This window comes from Mus musculus, chromosome 4 (genome assembly GCF_000001635.26).
Source record: "Mus musculus strain C57BL/6J chromosome 4, GRCm38.p6 C57BL/6J".
NCBI lineage: Eukaryota > Metazoa > Chordata > Mammalia > Rodentia > Muridae > Mus > Mus musculus.
Window position 1 is genome coordinate 49657160 of NC_000070.6, and position 24978 is coordinate 49682137.

The 24978-nt window shown below is 42.6% G+C and overlaps 2 protein-coding genes across 4 annotated transcripts in view; both read right to left on the reverse strand.

Annotated features, from left to right (window-relative positions):
- Positions 1 to 4451: 4451 nt before the first annotated feature.
- Positions 4452 to 24978, reverse strand: part of Grin3a (glutamate receptor ionotropic, NMDA3A) — a 184413-nt gene continuing 163886 nt past the window's right edge. The window contains exons 7-9 of one of the 3 annotated variants that reach the window (NM_001033351.2): positions 15314 to 15478; positions 12865 to 12941; positions 4452 to 8406 (exon numbers count right to left, since the gene is read on the reverse strand). In NM_001033351.2, coding sequence (NP_001028523.1) covers positions 8067 to 8406; positions 12865 to 12941; positions 15314 to 15478 — 582 coding nt within the window. In that variant the 3' untranslated portion in view covers positions 4452 to 8066. Of the gene's footprint in view, positions 8467 to 12864; positions 12942 to 15313; positions 15479 to 24978 lie in introns of all 3 variants that reach the window. The other 2 variants (NM_001276355.1, XM_006537913.4) reach the window with 2 other exon arrangements.
- Ppp3r2 (protein phosphatase 3, regulatory subunit B, alpha isoform (calcineurin B, type II)) lies at positions 21588 to 24824 on the reverse strand. The gene is made up of 2 exons (NM_001004025.4): positions 24281 to 24824; positions 21588 to 24028 (listed from the first exon to the last, which is right to left on the reverse strand). Exons 1-2 carry the CDS (start codon positions 24787 to 24789, stop codon positions 23998 to 24000), a joined length of 540 nt encoding a protein of 179 aa, NP_001004025.1. The 5' UTR covers positions 24790 to 24824; the 3' UTR covers positions 21588 to 23997.

Consider the following 24978-nt stretch of genomic DNA (forward strand, 5'->3'; position numbering starts at 1 on the left):
CTCCCTTGCTAATTGTTTAGAGTCTCTACTGAGGAGAGAGACTACTTAGTTCTCTTCTATAGCTTACTATGGAGGTAAGAGATTGTCTTTGGGTGAGAACTTTGAGTTTTATAGAAACTAGCACAGTAGAAGCCTAATAAAAGGTTTGTATTAAGTGACTCCCTCCTGATAATGGTCAAGGGCATGTTCCCTGTCTGTCCTCAGCAGGTTTTGTGATGAATCCCACCATTCTGTGATGGGGATTAAAGAATGAAGTCTAGTTGTTTGGGGTTTACTTGGTTACCAAGAGAGGCCATTGATCTGTTAATTTTGCTGCCAAGAATATACACTTATGTGTTGATGTACACACAGCCATGCTAAGGCCCTACTCCTAGACATGACCATTCATCCACTACCAGGACACACTCCCCTTGCTGCTGGCACTCAGAAGGTAAGCTGGAGCATAACAAGGAACCAACTAGGCTGCTTGGGCAGCAGGTGGCTTATGACATTAGCAATTCTTCTCAATTGGCCTGCAAAGTCAGCTGCCTGGTACCAGATAGCATTGGCTTGTGGTGTGATGTAGAGGGAGGAAAGCATTCATTCCCTGGAAAGCTGGGGTAAGAGGAAGCTAGAAATTGAGGTCCAGGTAACACAGGGTGTCATTTTCAGGAAATGTTCAAAAATGGTGATTGATTCATCCCCCCCCCCCCACCCCCTTCCCTTTGCACTGGATTTTCTTTGCCTACATGGGTAGTTGTGAGTGGCTTTCAAGAATGTACCTGGAATTTCATGTCACATTTTGTTTTGGTTTTAAATACATGGCTTAACAGCTCTTCAGATCCTGAGAGGAACTTCAAAACTCGACATTCTCCTAAAGTTAGAAATAACAGCTCCACATCTATAGAAAATTACAAGGTAATATCTTTTATGGGAAAGTTTCTCAATTTAAAATAGAAAGTGTTTTATATGGTAGAAAAGTTCATTATCTCCTTTACTCCACTCTCCGCCCTTCCTCCCCTTTCCTTCCCCCTGCTTTCTCTTAGAAACGTTTAAGTAATATTAACCAGAATCAGGGATGCTCAGTCTGAGGCTTGTGTCTCATACAAGGCTTATCTCTATTTACTCTCAGGATCCCTTTCAAGGTTTTTAGCTATTTCTGAAGCTAACTATTCTTCATGGATATCTGTTGGGTACTTTGTTTTTTCTTATTCTCAGTTCAGATTACCAGCTATCCCTGTCCTCCAAGGACAGGGGAGTGCTACACTTAGAGAATAATGTGCATACTATTGGAATGATACATGACTGGATTTGATAGTGTCAAAATAAAGTGATTGTCTTCCAGACCTACTAGGATGGCGGTGTTTATTCTTGTAAGAAGAGATACAGCCTCCAGGCCCATTATCATTTGTTGGTTGGAATACCTTTACATTTTGTTCAATATTTTTTTGGTTGGGATGTGTTTGTTTGCTTGCTTTTGTCTGAGGACAACAAATTGATTGATAAATCCAGGTCTTAGTGCATCTAAAGAAATACTTTGACTTGTGTAGTACTTGAAAGAGAATGACTCTCATAGGCTAGTATATTTGAGTTCCCAGCTGGTGGAACTGTGGAATTTTTGCTGGTGGAACTGTGGAATTTTTGGGAAGGATTCAGAAGTGTGCCCTTATTGGAGGAGGAGGAGGAGGAGGAGAGCTTTGAGATTTCAAAGTCCCATAATGTTTCTAGTAAGCTCTGCCATGCTTGTGGATTGAGACGTGAACTCTCAGCACCATGCTTGCCTGCTGCCATGCTCCTCAATGTGATAGTAATAGACTTTAACTCTCTGGAACTCAGTCCCAAATTAAATGCTTCTTTTTCATAAGATGTCTTGATCATATTGTTTTATCACAGCAATAGAAAAGTAACTAAGGCAACTAGTTAGTCTCATTACATTTTGAGGATTTCTGCTGAACTTCTGTCCCTTCCTAACATTAGCTATTAAGGTCTTATAATCAGTCTCACAATTCCTAACATTTAGATTTGGAAGGGGCAGTGTCTTAACATTGTAATTCTCAACATGTAGCAGACTCATGTAGTACTCAGTAAAGATATCTGTATAATTGGGCTCCCTTCCTTCTGCCAACTTTTCAGAAGTCTGCCTGACTGTACCTGTGTGTGAATTCAACCCCCCTTTTTTTCTCTTTCAAACTGCTTTTCTTTATAGAGTATCTCTTTACATTTCAAATATTTATGACTGAGAGTAGTAACTAAAAGAATTATTGGGAATCTTGAAGTTAACATTTCTTTAGAGACAGCCTGGAACAATTGGAACCTCTCTTGCTATAGACTAGCCTTTCTTTGAATGACAGTGTAGACAATATTGAAGCCATAGACTTGATAGATATAATAATGATGTGCTTAGAGGATTTCAAGTTACTGACATCAGTGAAATGAGATGATTTGAAAGGTCAGCTGTGAGAACTGGAAAGGAGCCCAGACTGTTCTTTAGAGATGAGGTAGCAGGCTGTGGGCCACTCAAGTGAGCCAGCTACTCAATTTACATGTCACTCTCAGACTTTTACTTCTCTTTTATTCTCATTGGAGGGGAGTGAGGTTGGGGGGATATAAGAATGAAAACTTCTGAGCTTACGATCCTTTCATGTATGTGCCCTATCAACTTAGGGATATATGCAGTGTATCAGGGTGATCGTGGCTCTGCCTTTCTCTTCTTACTCCATAAAGCTTGTACTTAACATTTGTCATAGTGAAGTCCTCCAGGTCCCCGATTGCTATGGTTCCCCATCCTGGACCTGTGCCCATTTATCTAAAGATGCTTGTCACCCTCCAACTATGTCTCTATACTACTAGCACATGCATGTTTGTACCTGTACACACATGAAGAGTAGGGTGTCATCTTTGCTGCTGTAGCACTTAATGTATATTAAGAAAAATTTATGGGTAAATATGTGTATAAAAAGCACATATGTGTGTGTGTGTTTGATGTGTGTGAAGGTTAGAGAACTTGTGTCAGTTTTTGCTTCCCAACTTGTTTGAGACAGATCTTTTTTTTTTTTTTTTCTGTGTTTCAAGGCTAGTTGACCTATTAGCTTCTAGAGATTCCCCTATTTCTGCCTCCCATATTGCCTTGGGAGCCCTGGGTTTATACATACATGCTATTACACCTGGTTTTTACATAGGTTCTGGAGGTATGAGCTCAGGTTCTCATGCATGCACTGCAGTCACTTTACTCACCAAGTCATCTCCCTGGCCTTGATGTGTATTCCTTTATCAGAGTACACACCACATTGTATCGCTAGATTGTATATCATATACACAACTACACTGAGCCTTATGGGTCCCTGAGATTAGAATCTCCTATTACCTTGCTATCTCTCCAGCAACTTGTGTTAATACCTGGACCTCCAGAATGAATGATGCAAAATGTCTTGGGGAAGTTGGCAGTTTTATTAGGTTATAGCAAGCTCATACTTTTATGAGATTTGACTCGGTTATATTTCAGAGAATGTGTCAAGCTAGAAGATTCATGAAGGCAAGTTTGCAAGCTGCTGAAATTGCTCGGTTTGTCAGAAACTGCCTGCATACTGTAGGGCTGCTGAGTGACTTGAAGCTGTTTGCACCAATGCTTGGCAGGACTTGGAAAGCAGAACAAATGCAGATTTAGTTATTTCTGAGACGCTTCTTGGGTGCTAGAGTGTGAGTCTCAAGTCTGAGGGAGCAGGGCAAGTGCTTCCCTCTGATCTGTAGAGCTGGTTGGTCAAGTTGAGGCTTGGGTCAGAGTAAGACAGATTAGAGATACTGGAGAAGGAGCAAGAGGCAGGCATTGTGCAAAATACTGACAGTACTGTTTTATGGTTGTGCTGTGTACACACTAATCTCTACTACTGTTATTAGCTGTGTGACCTTGGGCAGGTCACAAAATCTCTGACATGTTTCTTCCACCTGTAATCTCTCTGACTTGTTTATTCTACCTGTAAACTATTTGTGTGTGACTATTGTAGACTGCATCGGAAGTATTTAGAATCACATGGTTGTAATATAATCACAGGATTAAAGGAGACTTCATTATATTATAGTAAATGTCCATAAGTGTTGACTGTTACAGTATGTTTATAAAACCTGGAAAGATCAAATTGAGAGAAGGTCCCCCAGGCTAAGACCATACCTGCCCTTTCCACTGTTGTGGTTTAGCTATTGATCTGTAAATGGAAGCTAGGATGTGCATGTTGAATTACTAAAGGAGTATAATTAGGACAGAGTTCTTGGAGACCCAATGAAGAGGGCTTTTTTTTTCTCCCCACAATGTCTTTCTCGTATAAAGATGCTCCTGCTTCCTGACGCCCAGGCTCTACCTTGTGCTGCTGTCAGACAGAGAAACATGCATAAGTCTGCATCGATGGGTCCCTGTGAGGAAGGGCTGGGGTCTTGGAAGTATTCTAATCCCTAGTGAATGCCAGCAACACAACGGAAAGTGAAGTTTCTGTCTGAACATTTATTCCACAGTCATAGAAAGCGAAGATGGAAAAGACCAGAGGACATCTAGTCCATCCCCGTAGTTGTACAAGAAAAGTGGCTGGAGCAAAACAGCCTGTTCACGCCATGCTCACAAGACAGCGGTGCAGTTCTTGGAGCGGAGCAGTTGCACACACACGGAAATGAAGACGCAGGGCAAATACTCTTCACAGACCTTAAGGAAATACTTAGAAGCACTTCATTTTCATAAAATGACTGGCAGCTAAATGAAAGAGAGTGAGGAACCCCTAGACCGGATGTGCTTGGTGGCAGGAGTGGGGAGTAGGGTCGGGAGAAATATATAACAAACAGTACGGATGTTAAGTGGTTTTAATGTCTAGAAAAGGAATTTCTGCTGAAGGCTCAGTGGATTTTCTGGCTTGCTTTTTCAAAAACTCCAAAGTAGTTTCTTCTCTTCTTGATCCACACAAGGTGGTGGTCAACTTTGCTCCAAGGCTGTAATGGACCCAACACTGAGGAGTTACCTCAGTGATACAGTTGTGTTCTGAGTGGCTCCACGTACATTTCAGGGAGGTGGAAGGGAAGCATCCATTCCGGTATAGGGTTTGTACAAATCTCATGAATAATAGAAAATCCAGGCATACTACAGACCCCAACTTCCTAGGTCCGAATGGCTGCCTCTTTGGCTATCCAGCCCGTTCTAACTTGCTTTTATTTGCTGGAGGGATACTCTCCTCTTGTGGCAAATACTCTGTGGAACCGTTTCCTAGTCAAACAAACCAGCTTACCCAATTCATGCTTGAAGTGCTTACTGTGCCAGGCCCCCTTGGAGAATGGCTTGGAGTGTGGGACAGTTTGCCACATTCCATGTTTCCCAGTACTGGAGCCTGGTTGGCAAGTGGATGATTTCCTGATCCAATGAAATAGAAACTCAGGACGCAAAACAGTCTCCCTTAGCTCATTCTAACAGCCCTGTCCCTGGACATTTCCACTGTGAGCCTGAGGATAGGTGAGGGAGTTGCGGTGGAGCAGAATATAGGTTTAGAAGGACTCTCCCTTTCGTGAAATCTTTGTACAAAACACAGCACACTGTTTCACAAATTGCAAAACACTGTTCAATTACTACCATTAATTTTTTTTTGTTTTTGTTTTTTTTTTTTTACTATTTATCATGAAACTGCTTCACAAGCAATTATGTTTTTTCTTTACCTAGGACATGAAAGCATTTTAAGCAGTGTTGACAGCAGTAAGCCTGCTTTGTTCCTGCTGCTGCTTGCTGCGTCTTGGCCAGTTTGGCCAAGTAGTTTCTCTTAAGAGCGTGCACTGGTTCTCTGCTCTGTGGGCAGGCAGGAGACTCTGATGGCCACTACTCAGAATGCCTCAGTAGAGAAGCTTAAGATAAACCAGATATACAAAAATCCAAACTTACAAAACAGATACCTTCAGGGATAATTGGTTTGCATTACAAAAGGATTCTTTACAAAAGAATTTACCTCTGTGTTCCCTTAAATAGCTAGCCTCTCGGGTACAGTTGAAATATGAGTCGTTGAACAGATGTCCATGTACGGCAGGAGCATGGCTGTCGCTGTCGTGTGAATTGAGGTACACTATACATCGGCCTTGCAGGCTGAACAGGTAACCAGGGATGCTTGGAGCCGAGCTCCCAGATCATTGTTACAGATGGGTGGGAATGGCTAAGGGATGGAACCTACCAAAGGCAGCTGAGGCCCACTGGGCTGAGAATGTAATAGGGCATGAGGATGCTGCAGAGCTCTTTGTCCTGTTTTCAGGGCTTCCCTCAGTGAAATGTTGAATCTGTGAAGCTGAAGTCTGTTTTTAAAGCCCCCCTGCCTCCCCTTGAGTGTTTCTTGAGCTTTCTTGCACTCCCAGGTTTACTCCTCCATTTAACTCCTTGCTCAAGTGTTCTGATTACAACTTAGGGCACTATCTTTATGTGGGAATCTGTGTAGCTCTTGGTGGAGTGTGGACAGTGTGTCCCAAAGTAAGAGGAATTGGGCCACTGATGCTCCTTTTAGTGATCTGAGCACTCCATTGTGCATTCCTTGTAGACATTACAATGACTGGAGAAGTGAGAACCTAAGCAACACTGACTGATAAACAAGGTATACTTCCAAATGGAACCCTGGTGTAGGGTGGGGATATGGAAACCAGTCAGTAGCTGGGTGCTGAAGTAAAAGGAGAAAAGGCAATAGGCTTTCCTTCCTTCTCACATGCCTAGAGGTAGCCAAACTTCCAGAGCAGTGCTTCTCTGAGAATAACTGGTGTGTTAGGGCTGTGGTGTGTCCTAGGGTGTTACCTAGCACTAGAATTCTGAGCCCACCTCTAGGCCCTCCCAGATCCCTTCTGGTTAAGTCTTGGACATCAGCACTATAATGATAGCCTCAGATGATTATCTAGCCAACAGTTGGGAACATACAGGAAGTCTAGAGAGCTCATGTTTCTTTTCTTCGTGCCAAGCAATTATATGACTAGAAAGTGATGCCTAAACAAAGGGGAAGCTAGGCTAATTGCATTGATCTCTGAGGGCCTTAAATGGAACCAGGAGGATAATCAGACTAGAACTTAGCATAACTCATCAGAGACAGTATAAGGGTGGGAGATGGTGAAGCAGGGTAGACTCCGGTATTTGACATTTATGATGGTCTCTGGTTGCTTCTGGGATTCCTCAGACTAAAAGAGGTGGCCACTGATCTGAAAAAAGCCTCACCTGTGGTGTGCAGAATTTCCCTTAATACAGAGTCAGCTCAGAGACCCTGTTACAGGCATTCACTAGGTGGCTAGCAAAGGTTCCTGCTAAGGACATGGCCTTGCTGCTTTCTCCTTTATAGAAGGCACACACTATGGTGGAGATGATTAGTTCCATTAGAAGTATAGTGCAATACATTCTTTAGCCACATTGCCTTTCTGGCCCAGGGCTTTATTTTAAAAGCACCCTGTGCTTTGTTGGTGTCCCATCAGCATGTTCCTACTCAAGGTTAGTCAGGGGAGGCTCAGAGATCCAGAGCTGCACAAGCACATGGTGCCAGCTTGGCCAGTCAACCCTTGCCTGTGTGAATTCTGAGCTCCCTTCATTATTATTTTTTTTTAATGTATCTTTTCTGTCCCAGTTTGTGTGGCTCCTACCCTGTTCATTCAGAATGTTAGGTCAAATCTAGATTGGGGAGTTGTATCAAATCTGCAACACTGGATCATTCTATTTTGTAATAATATTAAAAACAAACCCAGTAAGATACGGGTATGAGCAACAGTTTTTTTTTATCTCTTGTTGAGGTGCAGAGAAAGGGCTAAAAAGCAGAAATACTTTTGTGGCACCAGGTGAAAAGGTTGACAGGAGCCAGAGTTGTCTGGCAGCTTGCCGATCCCCTTAGACAGACTTTACTCCTGACTAACTCTAGGTTCCTACTGTTGGAAAGATTTCTACCCTGGAGACCTGGGGGCGTGTGTGGGAAGAGCTGCTGCTGCATCTTAGGCTGAGAACAGCACACTTCATTTGCCAGACCCCACACCTTTGTCAATAGATATAAAAGAGCTTTACAAAGAGCCTCAAGGGCCTCAGAGTACCAGTGGCTGAGAAAGGAGAGCAGAGACACAGCCTAGGATTCACAAGTCCGGTTCGTCCTTTGATACTCCTCAAGCTCTGTCTTCCTGCTTACGGCCAACTGCAGCTCCTGGCGGATCACTTGGATCTGCTTCTCCAACTCGGAGAGTTCCTGCATCACGGAGTTCCGAGCTACATTGAGGGAGTCTGCTTTCCCATTGGTGGTCAGTGAAGCAGGGAGCTCTCTTCTCCTTGGAGGGAGAGGGATGTCCTGATGGGTCTGGGTACCCAGCTGGTTTTGTCCTTCCTCATCATTAAAGATGTATTTTCGTTGGTTGTCGTGACTCAGATTGGAAGTATTCCATACCATGAGCTGCTGGGGTCCCATGTTGGACCTAGGAAACAGAGACAATTCAGAGTCCCCTTCTGTCTTGCAGGTCCATCTTCTCCATCTGCTATGTGAACAGCAGAGAACTAGTTACGTTTGTAGAACTGATAACACCAAGTCATGAATGGACTACCTGCTTAGAATGTCATGGGGACAATAGGAGCCATGGACTTAGTTGAAGGTCTTACCAAGCCTTATGTTGCTTTGAAACTAGAATTGGATGTCTTCTGATGAAATGGGAAATGTTACATTGTCTTACGAATAATTTAAAATACCTGTGTGTGTACAAGAGAGACAGAGACAGGGAGACAGAGACACACACAAGGTGGAGAGAGAGGGTGGGGAGAGAGAGGAGAGAGAGAATGAGAATAGACAGGACAAACACATGTTGAGGGCACAGTATGACATCCTGTATTTTCTTCTATTGTCTTTTGTCTTATGCTTTAGATAAGGTCTGCAAAGTCACCTTTTAGCTAGCTAGCTAATAAGCTCTCAGGATCTGCCTTACCCCATTCCCCAATGCTAGAGTTACAGGCAGACATCATCATGTTGGGCTTTAATTTGAGTGCTCAGGATTCAATTCAGTTCTAATGCTTACAGAGCAGGCATACCTGCTGAGTCATCTTTTCCACACCTAGGTACATTTTTATACCTTACCTATAGGCAAGTTTAGAAAGCAGTGCTGCCTGGAGACATCCTATGACTAGAGATTCTTAAGCCCTAGTAAGAATGAAAGATCTTTGATGAGAGGTAGTGCTTAAACACTGGTTGGTTGGTTGGTTGGTTGGTTGGTTGGTTGGTTGGTTGTAGATTAGTAATACTTTAATGGCTGACGTTTAGCCCTTCTGAGCCATACTGGACTCCAGGAGAGAATAAAGACATTAACAAAGGTTTTAGTGAAGTGTTTCTCATTACAGAGGCTTTATGTAGGTTGAGAATGACCAGTCAAGTTTGATGCTTACAAACAAGAGCATCCTTGATTCCTGCTGAGTTGATAATGACTAGAAATAGATTTCTAATTCCTTCAGGCTTGCATATTGCACTTGCCACTATCATGGAGAGAGGGCTATACAATGTTAGTGACTGTGGGAGGGAGGGAGCTGGGCACGTTTCTAAATACACCTTGAAAGTTGGATGCAATGAGAAGTTTCTTACTGTGAGAACAGCTTAATCTAAGCAGCGTGACTGCTGATTCCTTCCACTCTGGAGGAGGAAGAGGAGGAAGATTATGACCACTTTTGCAGTTTACCACATGGTACAGCACAGTAGGAAATCCCTATTAAGTCCCTGTGTTTTGTTCCCATAAAACTGAATCAGCTTTATTTCTGGACTCCTAATTGCCTGAGAGTGGAAGTGGAGGCCCTGGAGTGGGAAAGACAAGGGGGGGGGATGAATAACAAAACACAGAGACTTAGAATGATTCTGTGTTGCTTTGCCCAGAAGTGGATTGCCAAGGTCTTCTAAGTCTTTATTCCTTTTTAGTCCATGGCCTCTTTCCTTGGTCTATGAGGTCTAGCTTAATAACACTGTTTGAGAAAAGGCCTCATTCTCTTGCCCAGGCTGGTCTGGAACTCATTATATAGTCCAGATTAGTCTTCAATTGGTGGCAATTCGTTTTGGTTTTGTCCCCGAAGTGCTGGAATTTATAGCCATGGCTTTGGTCTCATTGTTTTGGGCATTAGGAAGATTGAGAAGTTCTGAGCCTAAGTTTTAAGGACTCAGCACATTGTCATTTTCAAATCTCTTCAGGTACAGTGCAAGCCCTCGTTGACCTATTGATGGGTGGCAAACCTGGAGAAAGTCTACAGGGTTCCTGGTTGGCCCAGCAGAGGACAATTGATCAGACTGCTCCTACCTGCTTTCCCCTTTCCCGAACCTGGCTACAGATATATGCATGAGCCCAGCTGATCCATAGATCAGTAAGCAGTTGAATTAATTTTTGTTATTAAGTATTTGGGTGACTTCTCACACAGCAGAAGCTCACTGAAACCTGCCCAGGGCATTAACATAAACACACTCCAAACCTCCTGATCATTCCACACTGTTGCCCTTGTTGAAATCTTAGATCTAGAGAGCACCAAAGCTCACTTAAACTGTGTCATGGTCCGGGGGGAAATTATACAGTGATTCTGCCTACAGCTGCTTCCCGGACTATAGAATCAGAGGTGACGTGGTTAGAAGTTCTCTTTCAGCCTCTTACTTTTCACATTGAGTAAATCAAGGATTACGTATAAAAACTCTCTTGAAATATTCATTCCTTGCATTAAATGTGTGTTAGATGTGCATTAAGGTTGTCTCAGTCCCATGCCCTAGAATTTCTCCAAGCCACCAATCTCATGTTAATCTTCCATTCATCTATCTCTCCAAACTCATTCGGTAAATGTGGAGAACAGAGCAGGAGGATGTGTCATTATGGCATGGACATTTGCATCTTATTCTTCCCCGAGAAGAGAGAAAGGCAGCAAACCTGACTCCAGTGCTACCGAGTAATTGACAGTCAGACAACACAGAGAGTTGTCTGCCCATTTTATTAGACTACAGGTACCATAGTAATCTGATACTTAGAAGCAGGCAGTCTAGTCATCCAAACCTTGCAACACCTATGTGGAAATCTAGCAGAATAATAAGCAAACGCTGGACTTCTTTGTAACATATTCTAGTTGTTAGTATCACTGCTCTGGTAATCCATTGGATGGCTTTGAGCTACCAACGAATACAAGGTGGTTGATGCTTAAACAGATAAGGTAGCTAATTAGAAGAAATGAGTATTTCATAACAAAATGAGCAAATCAGGCTTCACTGGGACAGATCTGTAAGATTGAAGTGACCTCAGACAGTGAGTTTAGAAGGTTGCAGGCTCTGAGTTGTGGGAACATTGCCATAGGAAACAGTCATTCACAATATCTTTCATCGCTTGCAGCCCAGTCTCCAGAGCATTGCCAGTGTACCAGAATCATTTCCATTGTTTTCTAAAGTCTCTCCAGTCACAGAGCACCTCCAACAGCCCCACTCAGTCTGTGGTGTCCTATGTGCTGTCACAAGTCTGTTAGTGACAGGTTGAGGCTTGATTGGGTCACAGTGATAAAGGCATTCTATCATTAACTCCTTGCCAGAGCAAGGAAGGGGATCTGCAAGAAGAGTGGGTACGTGAAGAGACTCATTTGGCTTTCAGCATAGCTGAGGTAGGTAAATAAGAGTCCCATTAAAGGGACAAGGGCCACTGGCTTCTTGTTTCTATTCCTGAAAAAAAAAAAGTTCTGTAATTTTAAGACAGTATTTTACAGCTATGTGTTTTTATGTTTCCTCTGGTTAAAGAATTATAGAAAAATTTCTCTAGGGTAACAGAACAGCTGTGACCTGACTAGTCTGTAGTTTGTCACTAACAGACTTGCACTGTGACAAAGGGATACCATACTGACAGCCAGGTGTCAAGTCATTCTGTGACTGGAAAGGAGCCTTAAGAGATTATAAATGATTCTGACAAGCTAGATGTAATCCAGAAAGAAGGGACTAGAACAGCCACGCTGGAGATATAAGCTAGACAAGAATCCTATTGGATCCCATTGTCCTTCTGTTAGGAATGAGAGGTGTTAGTGTCAGATTTTAAAACTACCCAGAAATCCCAGCTTTGAGTTGAAGATGTGCCAATGCCCTGTCTGAGGTCTCAGGGCACGTGAGAGATCCAGGAGAGCAGCCTGGGGAAGCTACAGCAGAGGCACAAGAAGCAGGTGCAAAATGCTTCTAACAATTTTCAGTCACCTTGGATGCGGACAGAGCCATCCACAGGCTGGTGGTGATGAAGCTGTGGGCTTTTGAAGCATTTAATTCTTCCTATTGGTGAAGACCTTTCCCAGGGAATCTTAAGAGTTGGACTTATAGGGCATCTCTTTAGCACGTTTCTCATATTCTTAGGAGTGTCGGAGAGGTGGGGAATTGAAGCATGCCTAGGAGGCAGTTACAGGTGGAAAAGACTGCCAGCTGTGCCCACCAGGGATGGGTTCCGTGCATTGGGTACATGACACTTGCTAGTATTTATTAGGCATTTGCTTTACTTTCAGGACTTTTAGCTGTCTCATTTATGACTTATAACTTATAACAACTCTAAGGAGTGGATACTGTTTTTTTCCCCCATTTTACAGATGAGTCTGGGGCATAGATGTTAAGTAACACATACTGGTAAATGTTGGAGACAGGACGGGCCCCAGATGCCAGGCTCTGCAGCCCTTAGTTGCCCTTTTGCCTATGTTGTATTCCAATGCACACATATGTATATTTGCACAGATGTATTTATTTTCTGTTTTATTTCATTGTAACTGAAAATCCATGTATGTGCATTGATTTTGTTTATCAACACAGATGGCTCAAATTTGGTCAGAATACTTATTCAGAGGTTAAGTTCCTTTTTGAATAACAGGTAGTGTCACAGTTTATTTTATCAAAGGCAGAGACAGGTTTGACTTCTTACCTCTTTTCCACACGTTTTGTCTTGGAACATGGCTGCTTTTCTTCTACAAATGATGTGTTTAATGCTCTGTGAAACCTCTGGTAGGAAGAAGAGATTCGTAAGATCATTTGAACTGTGTCAGGGAAGAGGCACTGCTAGCGATTTCGCAGATTATCTAGTAGTTACAAACTTTGGTTTCTTTTAAAAAAATTCAGACATGCATGAAATTAGGTCAACATTCAGCCACAGCTTGCAAGGTAACAAGGATTCTAAATTATAGCTAATTATTTCTGGAAGGACAAATGCTTTGGGTGGTGAAATGGTATCTGGTAGAAGTGACAACCAATACCTCCTGTGTAGTACAAAGCCTTGTATAGTTGTCAGAGTTCAGACTAACGCAACCAAAACAAGAAAGGAAAGCTGGTTTCATGAGAATTTGATTATATTAGCTTAGAACAGAGACTATCACTTGTCTGCAGATTTTAAGGAAAGCAACGACTCCTTCAGAAATTATGAGGAACAGAGATCAACTGTGAGAAAATCGGTTGTCTGTCTAGAAAACAACAAAAGCAAAAGTAAAACAAACAAGAAAAACACAGAGCAAGAAGATGAGTAAGAGAGTGGGTGAGTGTCAAAAGCAGAAACCTATCCGGCCTCACCTTTAAGAGCCGAGGCAAGGCAGAAGAAGTGCCAGGAGGCAGATCAATTCCAACACTGGGGAGGTGGGGCGGATCATCCATCTTCCATGGTCAGACGAAACCATGCAATTTGCTAAAGTCTTTCCTCCTGACACACCCTCTGACTGCACCATGGATATCCACATTGGGTTTCCACAAAGAGAGAGATGATTTTTCAGGCAAATGGATGGAACTAGAAAATATCATCTTGAGTGAGGTAACCCAGACTCAAAAGGACGTGCATGGTGTGTACTCATTGATAAGTGGATATTAGCCAAAAAGTTCAGAATACCCATGATACACCCCACAGATTCAAAGAAGTTAAACAAGATGGGAGGCCCAAGTGAGGATTCTTCAATTCCACTTAGAAGGGGGAACAAAATAGTCATGGGAGACAGAGGGAGGGAGGGATCTCAGTGGGAGAGGGGAGAGGGGAGAGAGAATAGTGGGTAGGATCAGGCATGGAGAGGGACAGGACAGAGGACCAGGAAAATGAATGGAAATATGTAGCTGTGGGGGGTGGGAGGAATCTCTAGGATCCCAGAGACCCAGGATGAGGAGTAAATGTGGATGACCTTAGCTGAAATGCCCAACGGGGGATATGGAACCTGAGGAGACCACCTCCAGTAGCCAGACAGGACCCCCAGTGGAGGGAGGGGGACACCAGACCACCTACAAAAGTTTTGACCCCAAATTGGTCCTGTCTAAAAGAAATTCAGGAACCAAGATAGAGCAGAGACTGAAGGAATGGCCAATCAGTGGCCAGGTCATTTTGAAACCCATCCCATGGGCAGGCACCAATCCCTCACACTATTAATTATACCATGTTGTGCTTGCAGACAGGAGCCTAGCATAGCAGGCTTCTGAGAGCTGCTACCCAGCAGCTGACTGAGACAGATGAAGATACCTACGGACAAACATTGGATGGAAGTTGGGGACTGCTATGGAAGAGTTAGGAGAAGGATTGGAGGAACTGAACAGTATGGCAACCTCATAGGAAGACCAACAGTGTCAACTAACCTGGGGCCCCGAGGCAGAGCCACCAACCAAAGAACATACATGGGCTGGTCCCAGATCCTCAGCACATAGTATCAGAGGGCTGCCTTGTCTGGCCTCGGTGGGAGAGGATGTGCCTAATCCTGTAGAAACTTGATGCACCAGGATGGGAAGATATTTGGGAGGGGACTACCCTCTCGGGGACAAAAGGGAGGAGGGAGGATCTCTGCAAGGGGGTACTGGGAGGGGCAGTGTTTGGGATGTAAATAAATAAATGAATACTAATAAAAAAGAAATGTGTCCAAATGATCTGTGTCAACAGTTTTAATTACCTCTGTAAATTAGGTGTTGGTGTCTATCTTACAAGAGAAAACCTTGCTTCTCCAAGACATGGCCTCATGCAAGCAGGCCTCAGAACTCTTGGCAGAGAAACAAAGACCAGGGAAATGGGAGACACCTAAAAGCAAATAGGAACTTGAGACTCTTACTGGCTTTCACTTTGTCGTAGAAAAATCTGTGCAGAATGGAATTTTCACATCATCTCTTCAGATGATTTTTGTTAAGTGAAACTGGGTTCAAAATAGTTATATTGTGTCTTCTATGGACAGTAGTAGTGTTCCAGGAAAGGGAAGTATGCTATGAGTCCTCTGTCTATGGGGAGATGTGGACTAGAGGGAGTTCCACCCCTGAGGGCCCGACCATTTCTCTCTATCTCTTGCCATTTTCTGGTTGACGAACTTCCTCAGGAATTCTTAAGTATGGGAACACCAGCACAAAGAAGTACTGGCAGAACTCACCTGACTGGTGTGCAGCCAGTACTGCAGCTTGGATTTGTTTTTGATTCGTGGTAGCAGCAGTCTGTACACTATGTGTTCACCAATGGTTGTCAGGATGGAGAGACCGAATCCTATGCACAGCAGCACGAAGAGTCCAGAGAAATGCTTGATGCCCATTTGCAAAGTCTGCAAGACAGGAGAGGCCTTGAGCGCCATGGCCCACTCTCATTTGCTCCTTTGATTCACTGTGTAGTCCTAGCTGACCTCCCTGGGTGGATTCCACCATGCCCTGCCCCCCTCCCCATGAAGACATGCCAGTGTCACTGAGGGCTGCTGCTGAGAACTGTCCTGTAGAACTGTTTACACATGGATCTCACTGTGTGCCATCCCTGTAGTTGTGCAAAGGCTCCGAGTCTGGGCTATGCTTCCATTTCGTAGAAGCAGAGGAATAACGAAGTTAGCAGTTGGCTATGTGAAAAGGTTGAATGGCCATGAAAGAACCTCTTTCAGGAGCAGAGGAAGGATAGATTTAAGGAGAAAAGACCATACGCTGAATAATCACGGAAGTTAGACCTAGCAGGGAATGTCAGGACCCTTTAGTTAAAGGTCTGAATGGCTGCTAGCTGTTGAAATATACCAGTGGCATACAGAAAGTTGAGTCTGGCCACAAAGTGAGGCAGCTGTGGAGAAAAAGGAAAAGGAGCATTGCCTGCTGGCTTTTTGCGAGCAGGTTTACAGCTTAAGAGCTAAGGAAACATACTACAAAAGGTTCTTGTATGACACAGTAATAGGCCTATGTGCGGTATCATCATTATTAATTATTATTAATAATTAGTGCTCAATATATCATTGCTACAGATACAGTGAGAACTACTTTTGGGTTTCAACATTTGAACCATAAAACATTCAGCAAAAACTCTGAGCCATACTTTTTTTTTTTTTTAAATAAGGGACTTTCAAGATGAGGAAAATATAACTCACACTGGGTCACCTTGCCAATAAACACACAGATCTTCTGTTTTCTTGTATATAACAAAATCTCGTTTTTCTCATATTATCCCAATAGTTACTACGTTGTCTTGGGCTTATATATATGTCTTTACTAAATTTTTTATACCTATGCATTTTTAGGCCAACAAAAGGTTTTATTTTATTTTATGTATATAGGTATTCTGCCTGTGTGAGTGTCAGTACATACACGAAAGTGTCCACAGTCAGCAGAAGAAGGTGTTGGACCCCCTGGAATGGAGTTAAAGATAGTTGTTAACTTACACATAGGTGCAGAGAATTGAACCCCGGTCTTCTGGAAGAGCAACAAGTGCTCTTAACCTCTAAGCCATCCTTCCAGTTCTGTTTGTTTATTATTTATTTTCTGTTTTTTTTTTTCTTGGCGGGGGGAAGACGGGGATTCACTGTGTAGTCCCGGCTGTCTTGTTTATTTTTTAACTAGGCATTTCATAGGCATGCCAGAGTCTATATGTATATATTCTTATTGTAATCTTATAATACTCCTTTAAATATTAATTATCTCCATTTCATGTATGAGGAGCCTATTATTATGTTTTCACAAATCCAACACACTAATATGTGAAGGAAGCAGGCTGCAAGGTACAGGCTGACATCTGTGCTTTCTGTCAAATGAACCCCTCTTGCAGGCATCCTTTGCTATCTGATTTCTTGCTATGTATTCTCTATAAAAAGTTGCCAAACGTTTTTATTCAAAAATTCAGCAGCTGAGTTGAAAGTCCTCTGTACTTTGTTTGTGGGCATCAACACAAATGTTTGTGTCTGAGTCTGAGGGATAAGGTATAAGGCCAGAGCTGTAATTCAGCTTTTTTCCCGTTGGTCATAGTGCTTGTTAGTTTTTGTCAACTTGATACAAAGTAGAAGTACCTAACAGCATCTCAGTTGGGGAATTGCTTCCACCAGATTAGCCTGTGGGAAAGTCTGTGGAGGGATTTGATTTTCTCCAGCAATGACTGATGATGGTGGTGCCACCACTGGGAAGGTGGTCTTGGGTTTTGTAAGAAAGCAAGCTGAGCAAGCCATGAAGAACAGACCAGAAAGCAGCTTTATTTCATGATTCTTGCCTCTGTTCCTGCTTTGAGTTCCCTCACTTATATGTAATAAACCCTTTCCTCCCCATTCATTATTTTATTACAGCAATGAAAAATAAATTAGATTAGCCACATTCTCTTAAATATGCTGTGCATTTTTTTTTTTTTTTTTGGTGTGTGTGTGTGCCTGCACCCTAGTAGGAGAGCACTTGCCCAGGTACATAATTCCCTCGGCTCCATCTTTAGCATAATAAATAAATAGATAAGTAATAAATATCTCAGGTTAAATGCTTCAGATGTATGCATCCATCTTTGGTGGATTATGATGTCACAGTCCACACATTGTGCATTAGGAATATACACACATAGATGTCTAAACAAGAGAATTTTTGTGATAATTAAGAAATGCAGTTGTGGTTTTGAATTAAATGGGGGCATAATTTGTGTTTTCCTGTGAGAATAACGAAAAATGCTGCCACCACCTGCACATACTGGTCATCACAATTTTAAGAATAAACTAGATCCAGATAAAGGGAGATGCCTGTAATTATCAAATGTGTGGTTTCTGCCTAGACTATGGATGCTTTCAGGAGAATGCAGAGATGACCATTGTGTGTCTCTGTGTGTGTATGTGTGTCCAAACTCGGTTTTGTGTCTTACTCATATGTGGACACTTGGAACAGCCATTCCCAAGCTTTCAGCAAGGAATGCCATGAGAGTATTTCATTCATCGTTTGAATCTTACGTGTTGCCGATGCTTCCATGCAACTCATCCTTCTTCCCGCTCACAGTCCATAACACACAGCAAGCACCCTGCCTAGTTCCCCTGGTTCTTTGCCCCAGTTACTCTCCTCTCATTCTGACGTGGACTCACTGTAATCAGATTGCTGTCCAGCTGCCTCACTGTGAAGCATTATATAGTTTGGGGGATACTTCTCTCTCTTGGTGCAACTTCAATCCCCATTGCCAATCCTCATCTCTCTGACTGTAATTGATGACATGATTTCAATTCCTTGCTATACTTACTTTTTATCCAGATTTATGACTTTATACACTGCTGATATGCTAATGATTTCCAAGAAATAAGGACTTTATTCTTCAATTCTCTACTCAAACTATTTGGTTATCCCAAAATATATCACATTTAACACATTAAAAGCAAACTCTTTCGAGAGGAGGTACCCTATGTGGATGGATAATACTGCTATTAGAAGCCATAAACTAGTAAGTAAAATCCCAGTGAGTGGGTTACATCCCTGTGGGTAGTTGGTAAAGGAAACCCCAGAGGCCTTCTGAACAGGCTCTTGCCACTGCTCTTTATTGTCAAACACACTACACCCTTTGGTTTCAGGACATAGAGAAAACACACGAAGCTGAGCAAAAGCTTACTCCCTGCTGACGAGGAGAAATATGTCTGGCACTATAAACCTGATCAAAGTCTATGGGCATCTACTGTTATTATTTTACTAAGTGGACATGTTGTTAAGTTATCTTCTTAACATTTATGTTTTTTTTTTACTTTCAGCCTTGGTCAAGGAAGTTTGTGCTTGTAGTGGGTGCTGGTTAACGCAGACACAAAATTGGTCGGAGTGCGGAGAACACTCTTGGGTGTTCAGCTCTAAGTGGGATATCTATATCATTTTCTCCATAACTCTGGAAACACAACCAAAGGGGAACTGGAAAAGCTGTAAGGGCCTGAGAATGAGGCGTGCTGTTGTGCAAGCCTTTTCTGTACATGCATGGCTGAGATGGTTGCCTGGAGAAGGCTGGGCCCATCAACATTCCATCGAGATAAGTGAAGAAGTCACGAGGCTCCACCTCCTTCTTAGGAGCTGTAAGCAGTTGGAGATTACTGTACTCTTTTAATATAAAGTAATTTTTTTTTTTTTTGAGACAAGAGTCTCATATTCTAGCTTAGGCTGTCTTGGAACTCACTGTGTAGTTCAAACTGTCAGTTAACTCAAGGAATCCTCCTGCCTCTATCTCTTGAGGGATTACAGGCATGAGCAACCATGCTTGGCCCCACACAATTACTTTAAAATTCTCTTTTTTCCTCTGAACTAAGATAATTGGCATATATATATATTGTATATAATATACAAAAACATATATTTATATAAAATATTTTTCTACAGTGGTAAGCAAATACACACTATTTTTGAACACTTCTTTGAAAAATGATTCTTTTAATCTCTAAAAATTAGTCATCTATTCATTAACTTCAATGGATTAAGTCCATTTCTTCTTTTATCATGATTTACTGTTACAAAAATGCTACGATAAATATTGCTGCAGTAAAAACATGTCTGTACCAATTTCAGGCCAATAGTTACAATTATTTTGGTAAGCAACAATATCTGAAATGACCCTTAAAAAGCGGTAGAAACCAGACCCAGTGCCACCCGAGGTATGAGACGTTGCAAAGCTCCCGATCCTCACAACCTCACCAACCTTGCTTCATAATTAGTCTCTCTGGCCCCGCCCCTTTCTGGTGCAAACATCAAACCCACGACCACATGTGTGTTGTGCAAGCACCCTGCCACTGGCTGTACCCAAGTCCAGTTTGATTTAAATGTTGTAATTAGTATTATTTGGTGGTTGAATATTTTCCCATGCTTATTTTCCCTGCCTTTTGTGTAGATCATGTTTGCATTTTCTGCATTTATGAGTTTTAGACACGAGACTTAAGTTGAAAAGCTATTGACTTTTTCCTTTCTATGTTTTCCCACTTTAGATTTTACCATAGGGTCTTTTTTTTTTTTTTTTTTTTGGATTTTATTCCATAAAAGTTTGGAATTTCATGTGTATGTTTATTTTGTCTTCTTCACAAATGTCTATTGTTTCAATTGTTTTGAACAAAAATGTATTGTGTTCGGTGGTGATTTGGAAGAATGCTGATGTCGTCAGTCTATCTTGAGCTTTTGTGCTAGGGAACAGAGAGATGTTTTCTTCAGGACCTTCAATTTCGTCCCAATACTTCAGATATACTACCATGCCAGGCAATTGTTGGGTTTAAGAAAAGCTTGCAAAACCATATTCTAAAGCTGCCACTATAAGCAACATAGATGCATCTGTATGGATTAGATTGAGCTCATCAGAGAACGTCCTCGCATCTACACAGCTTTACTGCTATGCATATGCACTGCTAATTTTCACTACAAATAATTTAAAGATATTGTGACATAGTTTATAAGTCATAGTCATTGGTATAGGCAATTCTGAAAAGGATCCCAGATTCTGGCTATACAGCCTAGCATGCGTGGCAGCTAGGTCCTGTAGCATCCCACCCTCTCACCCCACTCCCAAATAGCCAATATCTAATTCTCAGTCTAGCGCCACATTTCTACTTCTTGATGCCACTTCTAAAGCACGATTGACTTGGAATACAAACCAACTTGCTGAGGCAACTATTCTCCCTCTGTTTGGAAAAGAGCTATCTAGTGGCATGGAAACTGTAACATATGGTAGGGAGCAGACACAATCCATTAACACAGGATCATAGCAATATGTTGTTACTAATGTGTGTATACCTTTGGAGCATATTGCTGTTATCAGTTTAATTTAAATATGGTCACTTGTTCTTCGAGCTAAGATGAAATGGATGGTAGTTTAATACTATGTCGAGGGCTGGAGTGATACCCTGGTAACTGACCTGAGTTCAATTCTGGGAACTAATGTAAAAGAACTGGGTGTGGCGGGGCAACACTCGTAATCCCAGAGTGGAGAAGATGGGGACAGGAGAGTCTCTGGAGCTCATCAAACAGCCAGCCTAGTCTCAATAGTGACCCCAGATCCTGGTGAGATGCTTTCTCTTCAAATACAAGGTAGATAGTTTCCACAGAACAACACTCAGGGCAGACCTCTTGCTCTCACGTATACACTTGTACACTTGCTCATGCATACACATGCATCCATACACACACCACACACATACATGTATATACACATACATGCATAAATACACACACACACCACACACATGCATGTATACATACATGCATACTCACAGAAATGCATACACACACCACATACATACATGCATATACACATTCATGTATGCATGCACACACTTTTAAAAATACATCTGTTTCTTTGCAATACATGATACTGAAGAGGTCTGGGCCTCTTGCTCATTGACAGTTAGTTTGTTAGTTCTTGGTTTCTCTCCTCTTATGAAAACTGGATTGAGGCCAGATTACATTAATAAGGTTATTCTGAATAATTTGAGACACATGAATATAGGAACTATAAAAATGAGATGAATTTAATATAATAGAAAGCAAACTCAGTCTTTGTGGCCTTCAATCTTTCTGTTCTTCTTACCAGGTTCATGTCCATGGACAAGATTGTCTCTGTCACTTGTAAAGCTGAGATGAGGGCACCACCTCAGTGTTGATCAAATGACATCACGCAAGTTATGACAAAAGTTAGGAGCTGATTGCCCCGCCCACACCAATTCTTACTGTCACTCTAAGAAGTTGTATAGAACTATTGGTTGGTGAGAAATTGAAAGTTAGCTGGAAAAAAAAAGCATTCTAACTTCGAAATCAATATAATACATTTCCCCAAATATCTAGCCAGATCATTTTTGTTGTCAAACCAGAAACAACTACTCAGTCCAAAGTTTTATGTAGCTATGATATGGTTGATCAGGTAACTTATTCCAGCTACTCCAAAAGAGTCTTCTTATTAAATATGAACAGCTAACTAAGTATTCTTCAAATCCTTGGTCATAATTTCAATTTTTTTTCTATTGGAAGGTGTGCATGTCCAGAGCTGTCCTGTGGCTAATGGCTGTCTAATAATGGCTGTCCTCAGGAGACCTGTTTGGATGGTGTTCACCTTTCTCACTAAAATTTCCTCTCAGAGTCAGATATGTCAGGCTAGGATGAGAGGCTCTCTTTCAAGTGTTCTTTATGTCTCAGTTTGAGAAGTCTGTGGTGTGGTCTGCGCATGCGTGGTGAGGAGGGACTTGGGGTCTGCTCCTATCATTCATTCCCTTTCTTGGTCAGGATTCCATAGATGTCCATTTAATTTCAGAACAGTGGTAGCTTGATATCAGGAAGTGAGGATCCAAGGACCCCACGGTCCTTTCCACACTGGTCTCACAGATACAGGGAGAGAGAGAGGCAGGGAAGTCTGTACAGTAAACGCTTTACACATTTCTTCTCTTTGGGTCCTCAGAATAAACTTAGATGGAAAGACACACAGGCCGAGGTGCTCATATTCACCTAACTCATAAGTGGTGTGGCTATACTGTTCTACCTGAATCCATACCCTGGGCTATTTGGCTCTCAAACTGTCTTAACTATTGAGAAATGTGTTTGACTCCACTGTTACAGGGACGGTATTATTTGTACAACCCAAATAGATACTTTCAAATGGAAAAGGAAGAATAGAGTCAGGGGTTCCTATTCCTTGTGGGTCTGAAGTAAAGTATAATATTTAAAGTTTTGGCCTTGGGATTAATGGGCACCTTGCCAGTAATGAAATCTGTGGATTCCCACTCCCCAAGACTAGTTGGCAGCTTCTTTAAAATATGACAATAAACTAGGAGTAGTTAAGTGGTGTTCTTTGACTGAGTATGTGCAGTAATTGTTTATTTCACTGTGTCAGTATTTGGAGTCTCAGGTAGCTTATTACAGGGAACAGTCTGTGAAATGGACGCTAGCACATGGACGTCAGGTGTTCCAAGGACATCTTATACTCTATGAATTGGCAATAGTCTAAGGGGCTTCAGAGAGCTAGACACACGTATGGGGATAAACTGACTCCAAAACAGAACAGAGCTTGTTCCTTTCTGTGCTGTACTATCCAACACTGCTGAGCTCAGGCCACCGACAAGAACTAAGTGACTTGGCGAGAGAGTTGTGTAACATTTCTTGTCTAGAATCAACAAGTTCAAGCACTTCCAAGGGTATTAGTTTAATGATTCAGACATGAGGAACTCTGAGTTGGATGTTACAGTAGGGGAACCTTCCTGGGATAAGACAGCTCTTGGCTTCTCTGCTAGGGACCAGATCTGATTCTCAAAAGCAAACCACATTGATGTCATTAAGTTTCATTTTGCTTGGAATCTGTATTTCTCATCATCCAGAACAATGGCACTTCCGCATCCTGCGAAAGGGTACGTCAGCCTGTATCTTCTCACTCCACCCGGTGGGAAAATGGACTCTCCCATTCTCTCCTACTGGGTATTGGATGAGAGGACTCTTTCTGGGGAGGATGTTGCCCTATCTGGCCAAAATCCTGCTTTTCTGAACCTCAAATGCTGAAAAGCTGTTGTACCACACCGGGTGGGCCGGCCATGTGGTCCAGATTTAGCTGTTTTCACATGAACACTGAAGCTACTTTCTGGTGGACTGAAGCACTGAGACAGAATCTCCCGTTCAGACTTCTATCCCTCAAACATACTCAGGGATTTCTGGGTGTATCCTGCTATGGAGTTCTTTGTGCCCCGAGAGAGATTAAAGGACACTAAGCAAAGATAAATATATTTTTGCTAGTTGTTACAACATGAAGTTAACAATCTGTTAAAAGTCTGAATGCCACAGGGAAGGAGTTCCTAATACTCCACATGAGAACTGTTGTCTTCTCCCACATACACAAGCTTGAGAAAGAAAGGCAAAGATGTGCATTTTCTTAGTTTTAAGCTTTTAAGTCTTCTTGACCGTGTTCTCTAAAACAAAGAAAAAAGCATTTATAAGAATCATTTCAATTTCTGGTTTCCCTCCCTGCTCCCCTCTTTGCCTGTGTAGTCATTGAGAGTTGAATTAGTAACACTTCCTGGGTGATAGCGGTAGAGAGAAACACTTCCGGGTTAGTCGGCTAGCCAGCTGGATATAGAGCTTGAAAGAGAGAAGAAAACTAAATATGTTGAGGGGAGCCCTTAAGCAAAACAAAACAACACGCAAACAAACACAAAACTCACACAAACACGACCAATTTCTTGTGGATCTCCATGGTCTTGACCACATCACTGAACTCTTCAAAGGATATCCGGCCATCGCCATCCTTATCCAGGACCAAGATGCTCTTGTCCACCAGCTGCTGCAGCTGCCAGTCCTTGAGGTTGTTTCCCACCATCATCTTAAGCACCTGGAAGAGCTCCCCATTGGAGATGAAGCCATCATTATCCATGTCGTAGATTCTGAAGGCGAACCTTAGCTTCTGCTCTTCATCACCCTTGACGCTGAACTGGGAGGTGCCCACGATGAACTCGTGGAAGTCCACTTCCCCGTTGCCGTCTGTGTCGAAGATGTCGATCACTCGGCCCACCAGCGGATTCTGCTGCAGCTCAGGCAGCCTCATGAACTCTTCTATGCTCAGGGAGCCCGATTTGTCCAAGTCCAGCTTCCTGAAGCTTTTACCCAGCCTTCTTATCTCTTCCTGGTCGAAGTGGTTGCACAGCTCAGTTTGGTAGCTGGCCTCATTTCCCATGGCGAGGCGGTAGGGCTGGCAAAGGAGGGAGGAGACGGCAGGGCAAACCGTGCTACCGTTGGCCTGGGCAGCACGCGAGAGCACGAGGGTGGCACAGGTGGGCAGCAGGGAGGGAAGGTGAAACTCAGCTAGAACAGCAAGGCAGGAAATAGAGGCTGGAGGGGACCGGAGGACAAAGTGGGGCTACCC